The sequence below is a fragment of the Tachysurus fulvidraco genome, chromosome 21, assembly GCF_022655615.1.
Source record: "Tachysurus fulvidraco isolate hzauxx_2018 chromosome 21, HZAU_PFXX_2.0, whole genome shotgun sequence".
NCBI classification, from domain to species: Eukaryota; Metazoa; Chordata; class Actinopteri; order Siluriformes; family Bagridae; genus Tachysurus; species Tachysurus fulvidraco.
The window spans coordinates 14,789,467-14,811,495 of record NC_062538.1 but is presented as its reverse complement, the minus strand read 5'-3'; the positions used below and the strand labels follow the sequence as shown (position 1 = coordinate 14,811,495).

Below are 22,029 nucleotides of genomic sequence, written 5' to 3'. Positions count from 1 at the left end.
GGGCTTTTAACTTTTTATTAAATGACAAGTTCCTTTCACAAGATCATTATGGACTGTCCCTAGTCTCTCACCTGAATATTTTTTCTTTTAAAGAACTGTCGTATGTCCATTGCTCACTGGCAGGCCAAAGAGTGTGTGTGTGTGTGTGTGTGAGAGAGAGAGAGAGAGAGAGAGAGAGAGAGAGAGAGAGAGAGAGAGAGAGAGAGAGAGAGAGAGAGAGAGAGAGAGAGAGAGAGATGCTAGGAGTTCAGGAGTTAAGCCTGGTTCAGGTTAAATCCTGTGTGTGAGGAATGAATAAATACAGCAAAAGAAAAACATTAAACTTTCTTTTATTGTCTAGTTTGATAGTCAGTCACAACTGAAAGATAACAGATCTAAATTTAGGAATGAATAAAAATTCATTTAAAAAGCCACATTGAGTATTTTCACACACACTGGTGGTACTGCTCTAGCAGTTAATAAACAGAACTGCATGCGTCTTGCGGAAGAACATTGTAACCGGCGCTACTTCTCTTCGTTTATGACTATGGGTTAGGCGACCCGCTGGACTAAAATATTAATAAAAATTTTAGGGCTGCTGAGCTCCTTTTTAGGGGGCTAGCCTCGCCCATGCCTTTAGTGAATGTGAAAAAGCACAATATTTTTTTCTTTTTTATATATCAAAAAGAAAAAAAGTATTGTGCTTTTTCAGATTGTGCTTACGCTTATCTGGACAGTCGAGCAAAAATGATTGAATGCAGCGTTACCTATTTTATAACATAATGAAGAATTATGCTTTCTTCAGAAAAACTCGGCTTCCTGGCAGTTATTAAACCTTCACATACCTATATTAGTGCTGTGCAAAGTTCACAGCATATCTAAAATATGGCTGCAACAACATTTTTTTAGTTGGACCATGACATAAAGTATGCTGTGGCACTCTACATCACTCTTTTTTTACTTATAAAAATCATTTGATAAAAATAGAAGAGAATGTATGGGTACTATTTGCATTTCTCTATGCTATTGATCTCATGACATAGACCATATGTCCAAAAGTTTGTGAACAAATTTTAAGCTTGAACTCAGTTGTTAAGAACATCTTTGTATTTGCTGTAATGGAACTGAAACTAAGTGGCACAAGCATAACAATGTCCCTTTGTACAAAGTGAGTTGTCAAGACATGGTGTACCAAGGGTGGAGTAGAAGAACCTGAATGGCCTGCATAAGGTCGTGATCTCACCCTCACTAAGCACCTCTGGGATGATTTGGAAGACTGAGCTCACCCCAGGCCTCCTCACCCAACATCAGTACCTGAGACCTTACAAACGATTTCATGGCTAAATGGACAATATCCATGCTCCAAAATCTAGCGGAAAGACTTTGCAGAAGATTGGAGGTTATCATAACGTAGGTGTGTTGGGAGATTAAAGCTGTTACATATTAGGTATTAATTGTGCAATATTCTACATAAATTGTTTAGGGGGAGGGGTGTATTTGAAATTTGAATTAAAAAAAAGAATAATTTCTATAGAGTGAGTCCATGTTAGAAAAATAATTACACTGCAGAGACCTTTAAGCATTTTAGACATATAAACACTTTTATAACTATTATAACTATTATAAACATTATTAAGTTTAAGTACTAATTCTGAAAAGCCTGATGATCCAGTGCAATCCGAATGAAGTAACAAGGAGCAATTAAGACACTATACATGGTGTTAATTTATAGAAACAGTAACACTTCTTGGATAATGCCTTCAGGATCACCTCCTCTTCTCCATTCTCCAATTACAAGCATATCCCAGGGTACAGATAAAGCCATGAACCTGACACTGACAGCATTTCAGTGTGTCACTTGTGCAACAAAGTTTTGAAGGTAAATTGACAGATGTAGCATTTAGTTTAAAAAAAAACAATTAGTATTTACTTTTTTTTACTTACAAAATAAGCAATCCCTTTCTGAACACTATTCTGTCAGCAGTTTCAGGAATATTCAAACCAGCCCATCTGGTACCAACATCCATTCCAACAATCCAAGTAACAGAAATCACAGTTCGTCGTTCTTTTTATTTTTGTGACCAATCATATTAAATGTAAGATCAGAGATATAGAACAGAGATAGAACACAGATAAAATCTGCGACAGTGGCAGAAATTATATAATTTGCTGCCTTGAGATTTCAGTATCAGAATCAGAATCAGAATACAGCTCTTTGTGACTCTCTATGTACAGACATAAATAACACTATACTAAACATTTAACTTGGACTATACAAGACAAAACATACATGACAAGACAAGACAAAACAGAGTATACAAAACAAAACAGACAAGACAAGACAAAACAGACTATACACGACAATACAGACAAGACAAAACAGACAAGACAAAATAGACTATACAAAACAAAACAGACAAGACAAAACAAGACTAAACAGTCTACACATGTCAATACAGACAAGAAAAAACAGACTATACAAGACAAAACAGACAACACAAGACAAAACAGACTATACAAGACAAAACAGTCTATACAAGACAAAACAGACAACACAAGACAAAACAGACTATACAAGACAAAACAGTATATACAAGACAAAACAGACAACACAATACAAAACAGACTATACAAAACAAAACAGACAACACAAGACAAAACAGACTATACAAAACAAAACAGACTATACAAGACAAAACAGACTATACAAGACAAAACAGACTATACAAGACAAAACAGACAACACAAGACAAAACAGACTATACAAGACAAAACAGACTATACAAGACCAAACAGATTATACAAGACAAAACAAAACAGACTATACAAGACAAAAGAGACAAGACAAGACAAAACAAAACAGACTATACAAGACAAAACAGATTATACAAGACAAAACAGACAACACAAGACAAGACATAACAGACAACACAAGACAAAACAAAACAGACTATACAAGACCATATTTTAAAATTACTATTTTTTTTATTAGATAACCAATCAGGGCTGTCGCCAGTACATACAGAACGGGGGGCATTTCATTTCCATAGGGGCCATTTCACTTTTTTATGATCAGAGAAACATTCACTTGTATTTATTATAATCAAAAGACCACGTTCAATATTTAAACAAAACACCAACATACAAGACAATCATGTTCTATTCAATGATTCAAGCACTTTTCCATATGATCAACTTCTCTGTTTATTTCCTCTTTAACATTTGTATTGTTTTATTCTTTATTACTTATTGCGTAGTATTCATCAAATAACAGTGAACACAGTGCCATCCAGTGGCTTTCTTGAGTAGTTAAAAGAGCATCTACCATATGGTTAAAGGTGGGGTCCGCGCACACACACACCAGACAACTATATATATATATATATATATATATATATATATATATATATATATATATATATATATATATATATATATATATATGTGTGTGTGTGTGTGTGTGTGTGTGTGTGTGTGTGAGTGTGTATATATAATATATAAAGTATTATGACGGAACCTGTTGGGGCAGCCGAACATAGGGTATATTTTTATCAATAAATTAACTCAATGAGTAATACTATGGTAATACAAATGTGTTTTTGTAGTACTGTGTGTTGTACCATAAAAGGTTTAGCTCCGTTTCACGCGGAAGGAGACGGTCAACACCTAGAACCTGAGGCAGAGCTAATAGAGGCAGAGGTCTTAACGTTGCTGCCGATAACATGGAAACAGAAGACTTGGAGCATGTGTGCGTGTTTCAGACACAAAGACTTGCAGTAACACAAGTGTACTGATTTAATACTCTGAACTTTAATTAATAGAAAAATATATTCTGTTAGTCCTACTTCTTGCCTTAACATAAGCCTTTCTTCGCCTTCTTTCTTTGTTTTTATCCGCCATGTCAATGTTAAAACCGCTTTCTGCTGTCACACATGCACACTCTCTCCGCCCATATTGACAAAACACGCCCCTTTCTGCTCATTGGCTACACGTTAGTTTTGTTTTTGTTTAGTTTGGCGGCCAACACAGTTTTCTGAAGCATTTCTCAAACAACGGAGACCCCACCTGTAAGTGAATTGTGTTCTGGGGCATATGATGAGTCATTTGAGCCCCCTAATGCCCTCCCGACGACGGGCCCGCAATCAGTCTTTAAATCAGTCTCCATCACTGTTACTACATTTCCATCGATCCATTACTTTAAATGCATACATACAACTGTGTCATACACTTGGCAGTTCAAGGAGATTTACAGACAAATATTCTCTCCAACACAGCAAGCAAAACAAACAAATAAACCAAAAAACAAAATCAGAACATAAGCTTTTTTATTTCATTGTTAACAGAAATTACACATATAAACTGTAAAAAACTAACAGAGGTGTGTTTCCATATAAAGCTAAAACAATGCAGATGGAAACAAAAATATTTTACATTCAGCTAAAACTAGAATAAATAGTAACACATGGATGTTTGTCTTGTTCTGCCTCCATGATGGCATAGAGCACAAATAAAGGCTTTCATATTAAAATAAACATAGGAACATATTTCATAATATTCTGATTAGGATTACATGCTGAAACAGTCTAATATTCTTTCAGGGATTTTCATAAGCTTGGGTATTACTGTATTAAAACAGTGCTAGGACCAACCTTTACCTTGGTACCCCCCAAAAAATCCAACATTTCTGAGAGGACATGCAAAAAATTTTTTTGTCTATACCTCACACTACACACACCCCTGAATATCCTGCACACATTTTGGTCCAGTGAATTAAAATTTGTACAAAAAAAAAAAATTGTGTACCAGGTCCACTAATTAAAAAATCAGTAATGTGTGTGTGTGTGTCCATCTATCTGTGATTTGGTCACTTCAAATGCTCGTAAACTGTTATACAGTTGCCTTGCCTACACATTAAGTGCATACAGTCCAATTCTGGGCCACTGTATAAATTGCTGGAGAGTTGTGTTTGTGTGTGTGTACGCAGTAACTGATTTTGGTCATTTCAGTCAGCAGAGTTATTGTGTGGAAGTGTGTACATATTGTGTATTTCATTTCCTTTAGTCTATATCCAGGTCACTGTCAGAGTCGTTGGTGTTGCCAGTGCGGATGGATGAATGTGTGTTTGGGTGTTTCTCAGGGAGCAGGCCGTACTCCTGTAACAGTGCCTCCACATCAGTGGCGTAGAAGTCGTCACCCAGCTGGTCAGAGACACGGACCAGGTTTCCCACCAGATCGCCACCGCGGTACAGTAGCAGTGCTGGCAGCGCTGAGCTGCGAAACAGAGCACTGGTGCCCAGCACTGTGCCCTGCGCCGCACAGAACTTCACCTGCAACAAACACAATCAGAATTTACAACATGGACAACAAGAATACAGCAATAAAAACTGTACGAGTCACATAAGTGCTATATTTGTTTCTTCAGCTTGCATAAAATAAAGCATATAAAAGCAAATTGGGCTGCCTTAGATCCAGTGCTTAGATCCCTGCTTATGCTTATGGACTCTATGATACCAAGAGGAGATCTGAACTCTATGTGATCTATACACCATTTCAACACTTGTTTGACTGTATATTTGTAATCACACCACCAGTGCCACCCATATAAGGTTGGGTTCCCCTTTGAGTCTGGTTCCTCTCAAGGTTTCTTCCTTACCAATTTAAGGGAGTTTTTCCTTGCCACTGCTGCCTGAGTCACCTCAGACTTGCTCATTAGGGATAAATACATACATACATACACACTGTGAACTATATATCTTAATTTTTTACTATTTTAATTCTTTGTATTTCTCCTTATGTTTAACTTCTGTTCTATGTTTTTGTTCTGTAAAGCTGCTTTGAGACAAAGCCCATTGTAAAAAGCGCTATACAAATAAACTTGAATTGAAATGCAAAAATGCAGGGGTTTCTGTTTCCTGTTAGATTTCTTCTAATCCTCACTTATATAGCACATATTGACATTAGCCACATTGGCATTGCTTCAAGCTTGTTAAAGATGCTCTTCACCTCCGGGTATTGCAGAGCGAGACAAATCAGGCTTCCCTTCATTGCCTGGCAGGCGGGCACATCAGGCTCGAAAATGTGCACCAGCACTAGAGTGCTTCTGCCCTCCTCATCAATGGCGCGCAGGAACTCCTCGCCTGAGGAGATGGAGATGACGCGCTCAAAACGTCGCCCGCCACTTAGCTGCCGCCTCATTTCCTCCATACGCTGCAGCCGGTACTGCTGGAGAAAGGCTTCATCGTCATTGTCCTCCTCCTTTTCGACTCGCAGCGTTACCTGAAGGAAAGCAAAAAATGAAGGGAATACTCAAAATATGGCACTTTGTATTTGAGGAGCTTTATTTAATACACACATTTTAACATCTCACTGCTGTCTGGTGTAAGGCCATGAACTGCTTTAATCTGTTTTTACCCCCACAGGAAAATGTTTTATCTGCACACATGCACCTCTGACTGTGTTCTCAAAATTTGCTCTTAATTTAAAAGCTGTTACTTTAAAAGCAGCACACAGGATTTGGAAGTTAGATTTTTTGAGGATTAGACTTGGTTTTGGAGTACATACATGGCAACCAAATAAAATAAATACACAAGAAACATCAGTTGTGGCAAAAGTTTTCTCCTTACTAAAACTGCAGCTTTGTACAGTGACAAAAGCACCCATACGATCTTTGCACCAATCAGAGTCAGGGCGAGATCCTATTTGGACAGGAGAACTCCAGGGCATAGGGAGTCAAACCACTACTTTGGTGGTTTGTGTTAGTTTAAAGTGTGGTTTAAAGTGTGCTGCCAGTTTGGGCTGGTAATTGAGCAATTAAGCTTTCCAGACAGCAACATTAATCCATTCCACACATTATATTAAGAAACATGTGGTAGCAAGTGGTTAAAGTGTTGGCCTGCTGATCGGAAAGTCATGAGTTCAAATCCCACCAAGCTTGATGGGACCCTGAGCAAGGCCCTGAACCATCAATTGCTCAGTTGAATAAAATGATTAAAAAAAAAAAGATAGAAATAGAAAGATTTAAAAGAAAGATTTAAAAAAAAAAAACCATCTAAAAAATAAAAAATGCAAAACGCTCTGGTAAGGGGTGTCTGCCAAATGCAGTAAATGTAGACGTAAACACTTTCCTTGCTCTGTACTGCACCTAACCTTTCCATTAAGCTTATCCTGCAGATCGTTCTGCTTCTGCTTGTCCAGTTCTTCATCCAGATGTGATCTGCAGGTCATGCTTAGCTTCTTTATCAGACGCTCCATCTCCTTCTGTTGCTCGGCTCGCTGTTCTGTCTCAAGCTGCTTGTACTTCCTCCAGTCGTTGAGCACACCTTTTGGACCTGCAAGTGTACGCACCCACACACACACACACACACACACACACACCCATATACATATATACTTTTATATTAAATTGACCCAAATACAGCAGACAACATGAGAGATTTCAGTAAAATAAAACAATAAAATGCATTAAACATATAAAACCTCAACAAATTCACTCTATAAAACCTCAACTCTATAAAGTACTTTGGAAAAGAAAAGAACACAATATTAAAAAAATAAATACATTAAAAAAATCACTATTTAAATTAGTGAGCAGTAACTGTAAATCAGAAAACAAATCAAATAGAAAAAAGATAACTAATTCAGAATGTGTTGCTGGTTGAACATGGCGGATGTTTATCTGGTCACTGGGAGTTGGAGCTTATTAAGGCAAGGGGGAACCTGGACAAGGTGCAAACCCTCTGCAGGACACAATCTCTCACTCATTCACACAGACAACTTAGAGATGCTAATCAGCCAAACATGTGTCTTTGGACTAGTTCTAGTAAGAAACTCTCAAAGCACAGGGAGAACGCCCTAAAAAATCTCTCTGGAAAACAGCTTTGGACTCAACAAGACCTCTGAAGGTGTGCCGTGGTATATGGTACCAGGACATTAGCAGCGAATCCTTTAAGCCCTGTATGTTGCAAGGTGGAGCCTGAGGGGATTGGACTCCTTTGTCCAGCACATCCCACAGATGCTTGCTCAGATTGAAATCAGGGGAATATGAATGCCAAGTAAACACAAACTCTTTTTCATATTCCACGAACCTTTTATTGAATATATTTTTTGCACTGAAGCAGAGAGCATCATCATGTTGTAAGAGGACACCACCATTAAGGAGTGTATTTGGTTTGTGTAACATGCTTTGGGTAGGCTGTAGATGTCCAAGTAACATCCACAAGAATTCAGAACAATGCCCAGAGCATCACACTGCCTCCTCCTGCACAAAGTGCATCCTGGTGCCATCTCTTCCAAAGAGACGTGACTCACAAGCACCCAGACATCCATGTGATAAGAAAACATGACTTATCACACCTTCTCCCATTGCTCCATGGTCAAGTTCTGATGCTCATCAGCCCATTGTAGGTGCATCTGGTGGTGGACCAGGAGGTCAGCATGGGCTCTCTTCCAATCACAGCCAACAGCATGTATTTCAGCTCATGTAAATGTGCTATAAATAGTGATGCTATTTTAGTCAAACAGTTTGTAAGCAGTCAAGTATATTTCCTTAGTTTCTTTAGCATACCAAATACATGTTTATCAAATCATCAAGTCTCCATCCAGCTCCAAGTTCACATCAAAACTGATCCTAATTCAGACTCTCCAGGATTCCAAGCTTTTTTTATGATTGTCGCAGCCAAAAATGCAATGCGATTTTCAATTTGTGCTTTTGGTAGACATCTACTTGAATCGGCAAAACTGCAAGCACAGGATACTTCAGTAAAAAACTCCTACCAGCAATGAGACACATGCAATTCCTTTAATTCTATAATAGCTGTACTCATGTTCAAGGCGTGTGTATCAGAGACAATTAGGGCTGAATGCATGTTGTCATGACGTCACATATCAAACCTTGTCCCAAATCTGAGGAAAAACTGTGGTAACTTTGAAAAACTGCAGCCTCTTCCAAATACTGTGGAGTTTGGCTTGATATATAGTTTTGCATATAGTTGCAAAAACTGTGTGGAATCAATAAATAAATGTAAGCCTTACAGTCACCTTGCATTAGTGTGGTTGATGGAAGCACTTGTTATTCTAATAATTGTAACTGTAATATCCTGTGTATTTCTATTGACTGATCTGGCTTTATGCCAAATAATAAATATTTTTCTTAAAACATTATCATTACTAGCAAAAGAAAAAGATCGGCAAGTTGAGAATGTAAAATATGCACCAGTGTTAACAGCAGTGCCATCAGGACTGTAGTCGATTTCAGTCTGCATCACTTCCTGGTTCCTGATGGTTTTGGACTGGCCTTCGTCTTCCTCATGATCGCTCTCCTCATCCTCACTGCTGCTGTAGTAATACTGCAGCTTCTCCCCCAGGAGCTTGTCGTCCAGAGTCGTCATGACCAGTGGCTCTGTAGCAAGTGTGGAGTGGGGGATCATAAAAGAAGAGCAAGAGTGAGACATTTTTACCAAACTGACAAGAATATGAACTGGTTTAGTCTCCGAAAATAATTTCAGTTTGGGATTTTGAATTGTCATGTCAGAGATCAAAAATGAAATACTGTTTAAATGAAATATGATTATTAGGGTAGTGCCACAATATTATTAATACATGTACAGGCACTTAATCAGGAAGTGATATTTTGTTGATTCTCAACAGTTAATTTTAAGACCAACATTCTCAATCCTTTTATAACAGACCCACCTTTTTACACTGAGATCAATTTCAAACCTTCCTCAACACATTTTTAATAAACATCTGTAAGGGTACAGATATTTACTGGTTATTAACTTGAACTATGGATCTTTCTATTCCTCCATTTGTACACAGAATGATTGGTTTTTGATTCATTTGGTTTGGATTAAACCCACGAATCAGGAGACCAGATATAAAGGTGGGTTTTGATTTAAACTACAAATTAATGAATAAAAAAAACAACAACATATAGACATCTGATTAGGTTATAGAAACTCCTAGGATTGAATAGCCTCTCATGAATGTGATTACCTTTACTCAGACTCTGGATTAGGCTTACTGTTCATTTAATGATAATGTAGAGAAAGTAAAATCGCCACAAAATCACAATTACAAATCACTTTGCTAGTTTATTTAAATTCCAGTATAGAAATTTATTTCACACCTGTTCTGTGTCCTTTTTCAACAATAATCTGTTTATAATACATTATATAATAATAAACATACATTCTTAATTTTCCCCTAGTGCTACGAAGGGATTGATTGTTTTTCTATTCTCTAAATAACACTATCACAGCTTTCCAAAATATGCCCATATCTCCATTCTGATGCTTTCCTTCTTTCTGTGAGCTTTGTCACAAGCATGACGGCAGCAGGTTTTAAGACAATTTGTGTCCTTTCATGAGCCTGCTCTTCTGCATCAGCCATAACAGGCATTGACAACATGAATCACGACAGCATATATTGTGTGAAAACACAAACAAAACCCAAACCAATGTAGCATTTTACATCAGCGTCAATACCAGTGCAATGGTTAGTATCAGATCGATGCATCCCAGGTATGTATGTGTGCGCGTGCAATGGCGATACCACCAGCATCTATAAATTTGCATAGTACTCATTAACTATGTACTCACTCACCAACATAAGCAAAAGTGTGTGAAATATAAAAAAAAGTACATCACTAGACATTGGCACAAAACTGAATGAATGTATATAGCAGCTTATCTCCAAAGATTGTATATGTTAATACAAAATCTTTTCTTTGTATTCTGTGTAGGGTTGGGAACCGAGAACCGGTTCTTATTCAGAACTGGTTCTGTTTTTTAACAGGAACCGGAACTGCGCGGAATTTTTAAGTTTCGGTTCCAAACGGGCAAAACGCTGGGAGAGGTCACTTTAAATAGCCATGTCTTACTTCATGAATATTAATTGTTTACACTGTTTACAGTCACGCAACTAAATTAACACAGCTTACCACAGAAATCAGTCACTTGTGCTGTTGTGCTGAGTTACACTTTGTGTTAAACATGTCTGAAAAAAAAAGTCTAAAGTGTGGATTCATTTCCAAAGCTACAACAATGAAGCAAATCTACCCCCTCTGAGAGGGTTTTCTCCACAGCTGGAGATTCAATAAGCCAGGAAAGGTCTCGTCTTCTTCCAGAGAAAGCAGACATTAATTTTTCTTCAGAAAAATTGCTAACTGTTTTGCTAAGTTGTAATTCTGGATGTTAAAATTTGATGTTGGATTTATTTAAATTGATATGATTTGAAATGCACTGTTTAAAATATTTAAAGAGTGATTAATAAACACAAATGGAATTGTTTAAGTATTGTGCATTATTTTTCACATTTCTTTTTTTATGGAATCGGAATCAGAACCGGGATTCGTAAGGCAGAACTGGAACCGGAAAATTTCTTTTGATACCCAACCCTAATTCTGTGAAATTCTGCAGTCTTCCATAGCAGCTCTAGTTAAAAACATCCTTAGTAGGGATTTATATTGCCTTTTTAAACACCATGATTTTTATGGATTTATGTTTTTTTAACAACCAAGTTTACAAACATGATTCACAGTTTCCTACATTCCCCACATTGCCTTTCAGCTACCAGAGGATAAAGGCCTCACTGGGGATTCATCTCACTATAGGGAGTGATGCAGCAGTGCTTTAGTCTTTCCAGTGCTCATTAAATCTTCTAATCACGTGCACAGATTAGTTTCCAAGGATTCTACTTATATGCCATCACCACCATCAGGCTTGTTAATTTGTAACTCAGTAGTTGAGCTTAGGATATGCCATAGCTGAGCAAAGACTTTAAAAATTAAAATTGTTGGGGGGGGGAATAAAAGCACTTTTGTTTTTGTGAGAGAGCAGCAAAATTGGACCAATATCACTTATATTTAAGATCAAGGAGATGTTTATATCCTATTAAAGCTATTATATCTGCAACAGCACTAACAATGTGCTTCTGTGGTGTTCCAAAGTCTCAGGAGGATAATTAAAATACAGTACAGATCAAATGCACGTCTCGTGACGTTCATGCAAAGCTTCAAATCATCTTACAAAATCGGCAGCGGTTCGATCCCAAACAGCTGAGTCTCTATGACACAGTGCACTGGATACACTGTAGAACCAAATACTTCACGCCCACAGTAGGAAGCTTATACAGGGATCATGATGAGATTTGGAACACAATCTGACAAAAGCTAGCTAATAACTTTAGCTAGCAAGGCAATAATAGTTTTAGAAACAGAAGAAAAGAGAATCCGACCATCTAGCTGTCAAATGTTTTGTTCTTTTGAATAAAACCAGTGAAGTGTAAATTGCTAATTTTATGTTTAAAGCTGTTGCTTGACAAACTACAATCTTAGACTAGCCTCAGCTAGCAGGCTAACAAGCTAACAGGCTAAGCACTAAAAGCGAACTAAATCTAAAAACCAGCCCTTGAGTTGGTCTACAGTGAGTTAAAACGAGACATAATAAAACAGAGTAAACACTCCAATCTTACCCAAACGATATCTTTCTGGAAAAGAATATTAAAAGCGTTGAAATTTCCGCGACCTTCTTTGACGCTACTATAATGTCACCTTCTTGCGTCAACATTAAGGCGACCAATCAAACAGCGGTTTAGATGAACAGCATCGATGTTAACCAATCAAAACACGAATATATTGTTCGTGCGTTTTGCATTTCGTAGCATACAATATTTTAGATTTAATTGTCTTTATATCTGGATAAAAGTATGTTGTATTAATCAAGAGTTTACAGTTAAGTATCAAAAATTGCATGTGATTAAAAACACGTTTTAAAACAAACTTGTTAAGTCAAATTTTAATAACAAATGGTATGTAAATTCAGGGTTTTACAGGGATGGTCAACATTTCCAGAAACTACACAAATGTTCAGTGATATCCCCATGTGCAGTAAAGCTAGATCGCTTCTTCTTCCACTTTTCTGGGGACCTCCAGCAGCCGATTTCTGCATTCTTCCCAGCGCACAATCTTTCCATTCTCGACCAGTACAAATTTCCAATCCACCTGGATGTACATAGGAAAGATGATGCTGCAAAACCAGAATCCATCTTCTGCTTTCCTTAGAGGAACATAACTCTTCCAGGCCCCGAGGTTATGATGGTTCCCTGTTACAGCTAGAGTTTGTCTTGGGGATTGCATCACATAGTGAACTTTGAATCTCACTCATACAGTTTTTATGTTCGGGATCCTGGTTGAAAAGGCACCACTTTCAAATTCCTCAACCAGTGAATCTAGTGTGGCCTGGAATTTTTGATGATGGACCTCTCTGGCTTTCTCCAGGTCATCTGATCTCTTCCAGATCTCCACTTTAAGTTTTTTTTCAGTACCCAAATTCAAGGACTTGCTCACTTTGGCTTTGTTTTGTTTTGGCTTTGAGTTATTTGCAAATGTTAAAGTTGCTGACTGATGTACTTTACCTGATTTCTTTGCAACACTGGTGCAATGTTTCCTGGGTCTTGAGGTATATGAATCATTTGAGATGAACTGTTCATTGCTGCTTCTTGGGCTTCTCAGTATCTTGTTTGCCTTATCTTTTTGTTTCACATTGCTGTTTGTTTTCTCTAAATGGCTGGGCGTTTTGGAATCCAGATGCTGATAATCTGGAGAATCCTGGTCTTCAAATTCACCTGATGCATATCCATGATGGCACGACATGGTCAGGATGATAGAAGAAAAAAAGAGAAACTGTAAAAAGGAAAATGTAATTTGTCTTTTAGGATCTACATCTACATAGGATCTAAACTACATCTACATAGGATCAGCTGTGGCTCTTAAATAAGCTTTGTTTATCTGACAAGATTTGCAGGATAAATTAATCATCACAAACACTGGTATCCGCAAAGAACAAAGTGTGAAATGATCAAGTGAAGTGTCGATCCAATCAGTTATAACACTATCTGATGCAAAGGGCAGCTCAAATTTCGCAAGAGTCCATTTTCCTGGTGTTTATTCTGAAATCCCAATCCTTCATCAGCCATAAGAATGCTGAAATAAGCCTTACAGAACATTAGTATTTAAACAGTAGTATTATTAGTATTTTTTTCCAGGGTTTAGACAGTAAATAAATTACCCTTGTTTTATACAGTGAAGATATTTAAGTTTGTGATAAAAAAAAATTAATATGAGGTTATAGATCATATTTCAATTCCTGATAACATAGATCATGGCACATCTGATATCAATACCTTTGGTAACAATAAAACAAAAATCTAAACTAAATTAAGGTAAATCACACTATATATTTAGTTTGCTGTGAATGGTTTCTCATTTTAATCTCCTGTTCGGGAAATGAAATGTTGCTCAGTTTGTCTTTTTTTAAGTCATGTCTAGTTGCATGATGAAGTTCTTCCAAATTAGATTGGATGCATTTCTCTGTAAATTGGCAGGCAAAATGTTCATGTTGCATGTAATTCAATGTTATTTTTAGGTTCTGCTGACTGGTTTGCTGTATAGTTGCAGTTAATTCTTGAGTTTCAATACATTTGGAATGGACTGTACATAATAGTGAAACACATGCCACCATTACTGAGTAAGTTTTTACAGTTTTGGACATGAATTGTACTTTATTTCACTGGGTGACTTTCACAAATGTTGCAGATTTGTCAGCAGGACATTTATAATGTGACTCTCCCTTTCTTTCATAGGTTCTCTGTTGGATTTAGATCTGCTGACTGGAGAGGCCACTAAAGAACACTGTCATTATCCTGGAACTAATTTGAATCATCTTTTGCTTTGTGACTAATGACTGTATATCAAAATGTCTCTGAGATACTGTATGAAGTGCAATTGTCAACCCCATCCATTCCCATGATGCTAGTGAATGGGAAAGGAGCCAAACATTTATTTTAAGATCTCCAAAAATAATTTTTGGGAATAGACTTGTTTTTATAAATTCAGTTGGCCTTGATATCTCCCCAATTGTTTTCTGCTACAGCAGAATTGTTAAGTGAAAGAATAAAATATATGGATGTTTGACTCATACTATTAGGGAAAAACATGAAAGATGAAAGGGGAGTACATCGATACACCGGGATTGTGGGTAACAAACACAACTGGCATTTTATCTTTTCAGGTTTGACCCAGATCATGTCTACAATGTACAAGGATACAAAGGTTCTAACTGCCAAAACCAAAGGGGAAGAGCAAATAACAAAGTCCAAAACAAGCACAAGATATGCTGCTAGTTAAATCCATCAGACTTTCAGTAAGTAGTAACAAGGTAATCAGAACTCATACAGCCTCTTATAACGAAAAACTTGACTTTACACAAACAATACAGAGAGAAGAAGCATTCAACAAATACACACAGAATACAAAATACAACAGAAATACACACCAAATACAGAATATAACAGAAAACATCAGTTTACTGAGGTAGAAAACACTCTAAAATATGGCAGGACAGGACAGGTGTATAATGATGTAGGAAAGTTTAGGATAGGAAAGGTGAATATGGAGGTTGTATGTGTAATGTGTACACTGAAGTGGGACAGGCATAGACATTTTATAAAGTGACAGTCTCAGTTACTATGTCTACTGTATTTCAGCACAGATGATCTAGCTGTGATAACTGTTACGTGTGGATAAACTGATTATTATTGATAGAACATACAGTGTTTAAACTGGTCGACACTGTTTTTTGAATATTGTCTGTTGTGTATTGTCTTGTATTTTTTGTACTGCACTGTTTTGTTAGTCTTGTACTGCACTGTCTTGTTTGTCTTGTCCTGAACTGTCTTGTTTGTCTTGTCCTGCACTGTTTACACCAGCTTACACAGATGCACTTTATGTACCTAGGACTAACTTACTAAGTCCTTAGAGAGAGAGAGAGAGAGAGAGAGAGAGAGAGAGAGAGAGAGAGAGAGAGAGAGAGAGAGAGAGAGAGAGAGAAGGAAAGGGAGAATGACAGAGAGAAGGGAAGAGAGAGAGTGAGATAAGGGGAGGGAGGGAGAGTGAGAGAGAGAGAGAGAGAAAAGGGGAGGGAGAGTGAGACACAGATGAAGCTCATTGGCAGAGAGCTCATCTGACTGCGGACACGGATTTTTTTAATCCGTGCTGCAACACGAGCTCGTCTCTACAACAGTGCGCGTGGAATGAAACCACACACGCGCTTCACGTGAAAAAGACGCGCGTGACGAGTTTTTATCGGCTGCAGCCACAGCCGTCGACATGAGTCACCTTTCCGATGTGATGTGGGGCTACGAAACCGCGGCCGCCGTACTGTTAATCATATTCGCCTCGCTGTCAGCATGGGGCGCGTTTCTCATTTACCGAGCCGTTAAAGGTCAACGAGGGGAAAGGTGCAGCGAAGAGAACACGAGCGGAACGGAAAAGGAAGCAACGAGACCACGAGGAGGAGGAGGAGGAGGAGATGATGAAGATGAATGGAGCAAGTCAACAGGTAAAATGGACCACTGTTGAAACAGTTAAGACGTGAATTTTAATGTTTTAGTGGTTTCACAAACACTTATCCTGTTTAAAGTCCGGTTTGAATGTAAAGTTACAAAACAAGAAAAGAAAATGATGAGGACTAAAATTAAAGGTGTAATCGTGTGACGTATGATGCTGCGCACGTGAACATTACTGAACCTGAGGGGTAGTCACGTGATCGCATCTAGCCTTGGTTAAATTTATCACACAAGCACAAGCCCCTAAATCAGTATTTTACCTTTAACCCCAATTGGAGAGTTTTGTGGAAATTGATTTGAGCTGACTAAAAATAAATAAATTAATTAATAGTGAGAGAAGGTTTAAAATAATTGTGAACATAATTGGAGCCTATCCCAGGAATAGACCCTGAATGGGACTAAAACAGAATATGTGCAGAAACTCTAAACAGACAGTAACCTGAGCTCAGAATCAAACCAGGACACTGGAGCTCTGAGGTGGCAATGTGACTCCGTGATCCCAATGTGACCCAGCATGATCTAAATATTACAATTACAAATTCCCAAATCCTTAGAAATTCTCCAGGCAAAAAGTCTTGCTCATGTTTAATACATGTGCATGTGTTTTTATAAGATATCTACATTCTATCATGATGAATTACTAAGGTAAATTAGGTTCTGTGTCACCTCATAATTATACCTATGTGAAGGAGGAAGTGGGAACAGAGTAGAGAAAAATAAGGTGTAATTAAAAAAATACATAGATATACAATGGAAACAAAAATGCCTCAGGAATATTTTATTCATAAGAATTTTTATTGGTTCCAGTATATTTAAATAAATGCTCTACAATTAAAGATATAAACAAAACAAAAATGTTGTTTTTCCCCCCCCCCAAAGGAAGTGATGATGGAATCTCTGAGGATTGGGATGTGGATTCCGATGAAACAAAAATCCTATCTTATGCAAGCCATACAAAAACATCTTTAGACCTTCTGGAGGAAAACCTGGAAAAAACCTCCCATGAGACTGTGAAAAAACCTACTGCAAAATCTCAAACTGGTTCACCTGTTAGAGACACTACTGGAACCGGTAAGGATCATATTATATGCAGGCATGATGTCTTTGATGCTGCGGAGAGTATTAGTGTGCAGTCAGATTTGTTTGTTTATCAAGATAATAGTAGCAGACCCTCTGGAGACAAGCCTGAGAACAGTTTGAAGGAAAATGCCTGTGATGATGAGGAGTCTGAGATCGAACAGCATATAGATGTGGATGAGCCATCTGAAACCGAGAGTGCCCAAGAGATTATGGAAGCTAAAAATCTCATTGTTCAAAAAAGCCAGTCAGTGGACGATCTGTTAGACAACACACTCTTAGTGCAAGACATTATGAGCAAGCCTAATGAGGAGGAGATAATTGTAGCTGACACAGTATTGCATATTTCATCTGATATCTCAAGTTCAGAAGCTCTGCATAAAAAGACAAATATGGAAGACCCTGAGGTAACAACCAAAGCATTCGAGAGGAACATTCCTCTGATGAATGATCTTGACTCCTACTGCTTTGCTGAACAGTCTGATCCCTTGAATAATTTGGCATCAGAGAAAGTCAAGCAAAATATGGAGGTCAAAAGCTGTCAAGACTTCAATGGCAGCATCAACAGCTTGCAGACAACAGTGAGCAAAACTGATGACTGTTTGGCCACTCAACAGCATCTGAGCAACACATTTGGCCATATTCTCAGCAGTCCACCACATAACTACCTGGGCTTTACTGTAGCTGGTTTGCAAGTGGATTCATTACCACCTCTGCGACTCACAGAACAAAGCAAGGATAAAACAGAGGTCACACCAGCAGACATGAGCCAGAAGAAGAATGAGATCAGCATCATGGATGCGATAATGGACAGCAATGAGTGGCTTAGCACTGGACCACCAGACACCAGAGACCTGCCCTGGCTGACTCAGACTCTGAGTAAGGCTAGTTGTGGATTCAAAGCTGATGTTTCTTCGTCTCCAGTTCCAGCTACCGCCACTTTTGGGCTTCCAGCTGATGTGATGTCTCACCGAGACAAGACAGACTTGCCAGAAAGCACCACCATTGCTGAGGCTAAGGATGAAGTTGATCCGTTGAATAAGAAAGTAGGAACAGTGTTGCCAATGCCCCAGCTTGTAAAGGTCAGCTTTAGAGTGCACTACATCACACACTCTCCAAAACAGATTCTGGCTGTAACTGGGAACCAGCAGGAGCTCGGGTTCTGGGAGAGCTTTGTTCCTTTGAGCAGTGTTGACAATGGGTTTTGGTTCTGCACCATCAGTCTCCCCTTGGACAGCCAGGTCGAGTGGAAGTTTATCCTGGTTGAGGAGGGAAAGATCCAGCGTTGGGAGGAGTGTGAAAACCGCTGTTTTGTTGTAACTGGTCAAGAGGAGGAGATTCATCTGAATAAGAACTGGGGGTATGCGTGAACCAAAATCATATCAGTGGCATTCTATATAGCAATAATATTTATCCCAGGTGCATTATTGCAAACAGATGTTAGCATAAATATGATGCATGAGGCTGTGATACTGTTAATGTAGCAATAATACTTACAATATGCACATTTTCACCTTTGATTAGCTTGTATGTCGATTTGGATATGCTCATGTTGACAGCGTTTGTCCTGTGGCTCTTACCAGCAATAATAATATTAGGTGTCCTACACTACTCAGAGAAATGGTTTATTTTCCAGTGACTTGTCTGTTATAGTTGTTATGCAATGTCATTTTGCCAATAATGAAATGTTTGCAGGGATGGAAAATACTCTAGAATTTTTACTTCTTTACCATACATAAGTATTACTTTGGGTTATTTATACTAGTGTTCGCAATATGTCCTCCAACATTGGGGGGTTCAAACTTTTTGTTCCTTGCATGTTTATTCAGATCTTCAAACTAGTTACAAATTTTGAATGTTTCTTTGCTCATCCAGCCATCAACTGTATGCATTTTAGAAATCAAACAGGCTGAACTGAATCGATCGCATAGCGTTAATGCTAATAATATCTCTGGACATAGATTAGCCTAAAGACTACAGTGTTGAACATGAGGATAAGCACTCCTACCTCATTATGCTGAACTAAACTAAGACTTGTGTAGAGTGAGGTGTCGTCTTTGCCTCTCAAAATGACATGAAAATTGTTGATGTAAGTGTTGCTAATTTGCTAATATTACCTGGCAATTTTTAGCGGTTAGCTTGTTTTCTTGGCTTATGCCTGGTTAGACTAGATTTGATTCCAGCAGCTAATGATTTGTCAAAGATTCTTACCAATGGTAAATATTTCGTTATTTATATGACCGTTTGCTAATTAAATAATCAACAAAATTACTATACTATTTACTATTAGTCTAGCATATTGTGCATGATTAATTCTCAGGTGGGACAACAAATAGTTACATTTGAATTGCAATTTAAAATTACTTTAATACTTTCATTTTGGCTTAATACTTGCAAAATTTAAGTACGATTTGACTAATTATTTATATGTTCACTGAAGTATAATTTCTTAGTACTTTTCCACCCCTGTTTATCTAAATATTAGATTATTTTGTATGCAAGCTTGTTACAAATCCTTATATATAACAAAAGCTGCATTAGTAGTCAAGTTTGCTAATCAGTATTTGCACAAACTTGCTCAGCACTGTTTTTCCTCATGCCGTAACCTTGTGAGCAAATCAGATTTGCATGTCAGCATCGATGTTTATGTAATCAGGGAACGGCTCGTGTTGCAATTGTGAATCAGCAGTGAGCTACTCGTACAAATAAATCCATATTCTTCTGGCTTCCTGAGCAACCTGGCTGCATCATGAGATTCAGCCTGCAAATTTCTAGATGAGTTAAAAGTTAGGAGCATGCTTTAGTTCCTTACATCTTCTGTTAGTAGTTGGCAGTTGTCTTCTGAACTGAGTGTCTAGGAGAACAAAAACAAAGCAACAAATTACAGATCCAAAAATACGTAATAGGACATTTAAATAACAAGATTGCAAATTTAGACCAAATTTTGAACACAGTTAAAACAATATGTAAAGTATTCAAATTGGAAAGCTAGTCTTTAAGTGAGTATTGCAGTTATATTTCGAAATGTTAACACAAATAGTTTCTCTATGTGTTTTGAGGAGTTCAACACCAATGATTTGGCCATATTTACTGATGCACTTCTTTGGTGCTCATAGATCCGAATCTGAGTGAAAATTTTGCTATCAGCTGTACTTCAGTAACTTTAAAATATAACAAATAATGCATTTTATTTTATTACCACAACTTTGCCTTATAAAAACTCAATGTGCTGCAGTTGGTGTTAGTTTTAGTGTTTTCTATTGTAAATATGTGTGTTTATGTAAGCATCTGATACGCTTTTGAAATAAAATAAATGAATAAATTTGGAAAAAAACTGAGATGCATTTTTCTTTCTCTAAGCCATTACACAGGAAAGGGGGTCAGCGTGAGACATATGTACATCTGATATTTTGAATATTATTCACTCTATAATCTGACTTTCCCCTTCCCAATCTTTGCAATACGATTGGTAGAGTAGAAATGCTTCTGTACATCATAAACACAGTCTGCACTTTTTATTGCCTTATTATTGGTGGTAAAAGAAGCTCTTGGTGTACTTTTAATCTAGCTGAACAAGAATGAGCATGGGGAGCTGTGTGTCGTCCCCCTGTGGACCTCTATCAGCACAATTGCTATTCCAGCTTTGACCACTAGGTGCAATAATGATAAAGATCTATGGAACATCATCTTATCTGTCAAGTAGAAGGTTTTTTAAATAATCTGTCACTTTAAAGAGGTAAATAGTATTGCAATTGTTGTGTATGAATACTTTTATCATTTGATTCTATTCCAGCTGTGCCTACAGACATCATCTTTCCTACATTCAAGAATTATAGCAAGCTCCAAATTCACTGCCTGATGCAAATTAAAACATTAATCATGCCCTGTTAACTTCTAGTAACTCATTAGCACAGATTCAAGCTGCCAATTCCTGGCTTTGAGTCAAAAAGCTGGGGGAAGATTGATTTTTAATGCTTTACTTGCTAAACTGCACTGCATCTCACAGTGAAGGGAAATAATTCCAGTGTGCTTTACAGTAATTATATTAAGAGTTATTTGATAGTGTTTTTTATTGCATTAGCTACTTGACAGATGTTGACAGATGGGCTGTTTTAACAAGTTTTCCAACGTTCATACTTTTTATTCACTTGATAACAAACCTGGATGGTTGAGCATTACAGACAGGATTCAGCTCCTGAACAGGATAAGTTGTGTTAAATTGGGCTTATTTTTTAATTTTCTTAACTTCTCTTGTGAAACATGAACTACATTTGAAGAGGTATATTTTTGGAATTGTCTACACTTGCATGAGTAAAAAATTGTGAGTGTATAGAGAGATGTTGGACAGGAAGGAAACACAAGCTGCTAGATTCTATAAATTATTCATTTTATCTCAAGCAAGCAGGGGCAATTTCCGAAAAGTGGAACAGAGTAGTTCTGTAACTAAAAATGTTTTACATTAACCTTTTTAATACATCCAAAATGCTTTCAGCAATTAGCTACTTTTGTGATGAACACCTACAACCACTAATCACTTCTCAAATAGGTTAAATGAGCCAGAGACCAGTT

At 37.5% G+C, this 22,029-nt stretch overlaps 3 protein-coding genes and 1 long non-coding RNA gene across 5 annotated transcripts in view; 2 read left to right on the top strand and 2 right to left on the bottom strand.

The window, feature by feature from the left end:
- sec16a (SEC16 homolog A, endoplasmic reticulum export factor) overlaps window positions 1-2,071 on the bottom strand; it is a 29,187-nt gene extending 27,116 nt beyond the window's left edge. Inside the window, exon 1 of the mRNA XM_027152886.2 lies at window positions 1,924-2,071. The gene's annotated coding sequence lies outside the window, so the exon portion shown is untranslated. The remainder of the gene's footprint in view (window positions 1-1,923) is intronic.
- A 2,216-nt stretch (window positions 2,072-4,287) lies between these two features.
- Window positions 4,288-12,591, bottom strand: pdcl (phosducin-like). Its single transcript, XM_027152919.2, has 5 exons — window positions 12,451-12,591; window positions 9,191-9,376; window positions 7,126-7,307; window positions 5,983-6,255; window positions 4,288-5,306 (listed from the first exon to the last, which is right to left on the bottom strand). The coding sequence occupies exons 2-5, from the start codon at window positions 9,363-9,365 to the stop codon at window positions 5,037-5,039; spliced, it is 900 nt and encodes a 299-aa protein (XP_027008720.1). The 5' UTR covers window positions 9,366-9,376; window positions 12,451-12,591; the 3' UTR covers window positions 4,288-5,036.
- Window positions 12,592-12,705: 114 nt separating this feature from the next.
- LOC113646517 lies at window positions 12,706-14,956 on the top strand. The gene is made up of 3 exons (XR_007139016.1): window positions 12,706-13,676; window positions 14,403-14,504; window positions 14,620-14,956. It is a non-coding gene; the product is annotated as an uncharacterized LOC113646517 (long non-coding RNA).
- A 1,004-nt stretch (window positions 14,957-15,960) lies between these two features.
- stbd1 (starch binding domain 1) lies at window positions 15,961-20,790 on the top strand. Of its 2 annotated transcripts, XM_027152877.2 has the most exons (3): window positions 15,961-16,376; window positions 17,263-17,454; window positions 17,539-20,790. In XM_027152877.2, the coding sequence occupies exons 1-3, from the start codon at window positions 16,145-16,147 to the stop codon at window positions 18,828-18,830; spliced, it is 1,716 nt and encodes a 571-aa protein (XP_027008678.2). In that variant the 5' UTR covers window positions 15,961-16,144; the 3' UTR covers window positions 18,831-20,790. The 2 variants fall into 2 exon arrangements, with proteins under 2 accessions (XP_027008678.2, XP_027008676.2); XM_027152875.2 differs by having other exon boundaries at window positions 15,962-16,376; window positions 17,263-20,790.
- Window positions 20,791-22,029: the final 1,239 nt, after the last annotated feature.